Source organism: Chrysochloris asiatica, unplaced genomic scaffold, assembly GCF_000296735.1.
Source record: "Chrysochloris asiatica unplaced genomic scaffold, ChrAsi1.0 scaffold00381, whole genome shotgun sequence".
In the NCBI taxonomy this organism is placed as follows: domain Eukaryota; kingdom Metazoa; phylum Chordata; class Mammalia; order Afrosoricida; family Chrysochloridae; genus Chrysochloris; species Chrysochloris asiatica.
The window spans coordinates 1338728-1343112 of NW_006408899.1; the positions used below are offsets into that span (position 1 = coordinate 1338728).

At 38.5% G+C, this 4385-nt stretch overlaps 1 protein-coding gene across 1 annotated transcript in view; it reads right to left on the reverse strand.

Annotated features, from left to right (window-relative positions):
• LOC102835676 (olfactory receptor 4D6-like) overlaps window positions 1–491 on the reverse strand; it is a 2853-nt gene extending 2362 nt beyond the window's left edge. Inside the window, exon 1 of the mRNA XM_006876481.1 lies at window positions 4–491. Within this exon, the coding sequence (XP_006876543.1) occupies window positions 4–491 (488 nt within the window). The remainder of the gene's footprint in view (window positions 1–3) is intronic.
• Between the last annotated feature and the right edge of the window lie 3894 nt (window positions 492–4385).

Consider the following 4385-nt stretch of genomic DNA (forward strand, 5'->3'; position numbering starts at 1 on the left):
AGCAACAAAATTATCTGAGCAATTGAATGCAGACCACCCCCCACCCAGGAAGCCACCACCAAGGTCACCCATACCTCTCTCCTCATAATAATCACATAGTGGAGGGGTTTGGCAATTGCAAGGTATCTGTCATAGGCCATTACAGAGAGGGAAAAAATATCTGCCCCACCAACAAAGTGATAGAAAAAGATCTGCATCATGCAGCCGTTGTAAGAGATGGTCTTCTTCTTGGTTAAAAGAGTCATCAGAAACTTGGGGACAGTGACAGATGAATAAACAATGTCCAGGAGTGATTTGTTGCGCAGGAGAAAGTACATGGGAGTGTGCAGGCGAGACTCACAGGTGACGGTGACCACAATGAGGACATTGCCCAATATCGTTGTTACATACACAATAAGGAAGACCACAAACAAAAAACACTCCAGCCTCTGAAAGCGAGTGAGTTCCAGGAAGACAAACTCCTTCACATTGGTGTGGTTGCCTTGGCTCATGGTGGGGAAGACCCTCTTTCAAGTGTGCCTTGGGAGAAGAAATGTTAGGGTTAAGACTATGATGTCATTGGTTAGTAACATCATTATAATATATTACTATAAGACTTTCTATGCATCAAATGATCATGACTGCTCAGAAAAGCTGGGCTAGAGCTTTTTGCTTTGTGTACTGTAAATTCTTTACTTTGACCATTCTTCTTCCTTATTGGAAATACTGTGGGTTGACAGGAAGAACCATTATACTCAAGGATTCTATGTTCTTCCTACTAGATGGAGATGAATGAACTGTGGTTCATTGTGACAATGAAATATTTTCTGTCCTGTAAGACTGACTTCTTCCTATGTCTACAAATCTTTATACTTTATCGAAGGCTGTTATGTACAACATCTCATCTTGTTTCTGGTCCTCATGATATCTCTGTGGAGTCTATAGAGTGATTATGATTGTCTTTATTTTATACATTGGGAAATATGTTTAGAGCTGTTAATAGCTTGTCCACAGCTGTGTAATTGCAGACCTAATAAGTGGCAAATCAATAATTTGAACAAAAATCAGTTTTCTGATCTCAGAGGACCTTCTACTTGTGCACTCTGCCAGAGGAGAGAACCACTTTGACGATGCAGTAGTTTATTGGAATTAATGGTTAGGTAAGTGGCTCTGTAGGATAAGCACTGGACTACAAACCACAAGGTTGGTGGTTCAAACCTACAAGTTGCTCCTCAGAAACCCTATGCAGGGTTGCTATGAGTCAAATCCAACTCAATGGCACTTCACAACAATGACAAGCAAAGCCTAAGTGAGGAAGCTAGGTGACTCAAACTAATTCCAGTTCAAATCCACCCAGCAGTGTAGGAAAAGAAAAGCCTGGTGACTGCTTCCGTAAAGATTATTTCCTAGAAAATTCTATGTAGCACTTGTGCTACGTAACACATAAGGTTGCCATAAGTTGGAATCTGACAGACACAATGTTTTATTTATTTATTTATTTTTATGGAACCTAATAACCGACTCGATGGCACTTAACAACAACAACAACAATAACTGCAGAGTTGGTTTGAACCGCAAGGTCGGTGGTTGTAGCTCACTAGCTGCTCTTCAGAAATCCTATACAGGGTCGCTGTGGGTCAGAACTGACTTGATGACAACAACAACAACAACAAAATTAGTTAATTCAGTGGCCTATTTGATCTTATCCCTCTCCTTAAAGGAATAGAAGATGCAGACTCTCATATGCACTCTTCCTCGGAACACTGGGAGACCTGGACCTTAATCTGGGTGCACAAAGATCTTCATAGTATGTATTGGAGCCTCATTGTTCAGGACACATGAAATCATCGTAGGAAACAGAACATTAAAGCTTCACTCACAGGTGACTTAGCCCACGTCTTCTTATTTTAGGAGTAAACAGAAGAGGACAGCTACTTTTCTAGAATCAGATTATAAATCAGATTATAAATTATAAACAGAGTATTTTCATGAGCGTGATTGACTTGAACACCAATAATTCTCTAGCATTGTTATAGCAAAGTAACTATAACAAATAACTATAGCAAAGTAACTACTTCACAACAATAACAACAAAAGCCTAAGCGAGGAAGGTGGGTGACTCAAACTAACTGTAGTTCAAATCCACCCAGCAGCTAAGCAAAAGAAAAACTTGGTGATTGCTTCATAAAGATTATAGCATAGAAAATCTTCTGGAACAATTCTATTATGTCCCACATAAAGTTTATGTGAATTGGAATCTAATCAACACAATATTTTACTTATTTATTTTATTTTGATGGAACCTAATAAGTTAAAGGAGCTCTGGTAGCGTAGTGGTTACGAATCAGGCTGCAAACCGCAAGGTCAGCAGTTTGAAACTACTAGCTGTTCCGCAGGAGAAAGAGGAGGCTTTCTGCTCCTGTAAAGATATACAGCCTCGGAAACCCTGTACAGGGTCACTATGAGTCAGAACCGACTCCACGGCACACAACAACAATAAGTTAACTGAGTACCATGATTATCTGATCTTAGCCCTGTCCTTAAAGAAAGAGAAGATTCAGGCTTTCATATGCACTCTTTCTGGAAACTCTGGGAGACCTGCAGCTTATTCTTGATGCACAGAGATCCTCATAGCATGTAGAGGAGCTTTATTGTTCAGGGCACATGAAAACATTGCAGGAAATGGAACATTAAAGCTTCATAGGATTTCACAGGTGACTTATCCCAAGTCTTCTTATTTTAGGGGTAAACAGAGGAGGACATCCACTTTTCTAGAGTCAGATTGTAAATTGGTGAAACAGAGTATTTTAATGAGCATTACTGACTTACTCCAATAATTTTCTAGTATTGTTATACTATAGAAAAATAACTATTTTGAAATCAACTTTTCAGGCACATGAGGACAAAGCTCTACAATAAAATTATCTTTACATAACAAGGATTTTAATATTCCAGATAATTACAAATTAAAATAAATTGCCTAATCAAAATTTAGTTGAGTAATAGGGAGTTGACATTGATGCAATGGAACTATGTTTCAAGAAAATTGGGGAAGCATGAAAAGTGTAGGTAAGGTGAAGAAGAGTGTAGGTAAGGTGAAGAAAAGTGTAGGTAAGGTGAAGAAAAGTGTAGGTAAGGTGAAGAAAGAACTAGAGAACTGCCAGCACAATAGAACAAGAAAACATTCCACAGGCAACTTATTTCTGGATATTTCTTATCTTATTAGACAAAGCTGATGCTAGTAAGGTTTATTTGAGGTATTGGGGCAAGTAGATAAACTCTTAAATAAAAGTCTTCTCTGTTAATTTTTCTAGAACCTTGATGTTTGCATTACTACATAGAATCATTTCATTGCTATAGAAAAGCTTATGCTTTGTATCAAAAACTCTTTCAGAATTCTGTTAATATGAGTCCATTATGAATTCTGCTTTAATACGCTAACACATTAGTTAGAACTGATATTCTGGAATATTTACTGAGACCTAGCTAATAGCAGAAAATTATTTGAATGGTGTAGTATATTTGGAATTATGATATTACCTTCTATCAAAGGAGTGTACAAAGAGTAACATCTATCCTAGGGTTGTGTTGGGAGAGGAATCTACCCAGTTCCTGGCATATGGAACCCCAAGGGAAACATTTGTCCTAGAGCCAAGTGTAAGAGGGAACTAACTCCTCAGGGAAACCAATAAGATTCTTCCTCCTAGACTATGAGGAATATGCAATTGATTATACTTCTTTTTGCAGGCTTTCTAAGCATTCAATAGCATATTTATAACTTAATTTCCAATTCTGTATTTTTCAAGTGTAGTCTCTTAATAGTGTTTAGCTATATTTTATTGTGTTTTTGTTGTTTTCACTATAAGCGGTCTCTAGCTGTTTGTGGAATGTTATGGAGACTATATCAGTTAGGTAGGACTCCTGTTGTGGTGTTGTAGGATCAGCATTGGCCTGTGAACCACAAAGTTGTCAGTTGAAACCCACCAGCTGCACTATGAGTCGGTACTGACACAACAACAACAAGTTAGACATAAACTTTGATAAGTGAGTGGGTAGGCAGCCAGTAAGCCATTGATGGTGCACCAGGGAGGAGTGCAGACCATCTTGGGAGACAGGGATTGGAAGAGGGAGTACGGAAACCAAAGGTGGGAGGGAGGCATTGAGAGTGAGTCATGTAAATTGAGCAGGGTGCAAGAAGCTCCAAAGTTGTAAGTTTTCTATTCAGTTTACCTTGTTATTGGTGTAAAGTACCTTCAAGTTGGTTCTGATTCATAAAAAAAACCTGCATAAGTTTTCTGAGGAACAGTTGGGTTTGTCTGCTAATCTTGCGGTTAGCAGTCCAGTGCTTATCCTATATTGCCACACCAGGACTCCTTGCTGAATTCTCATTTCTACTTTCAAGTAAT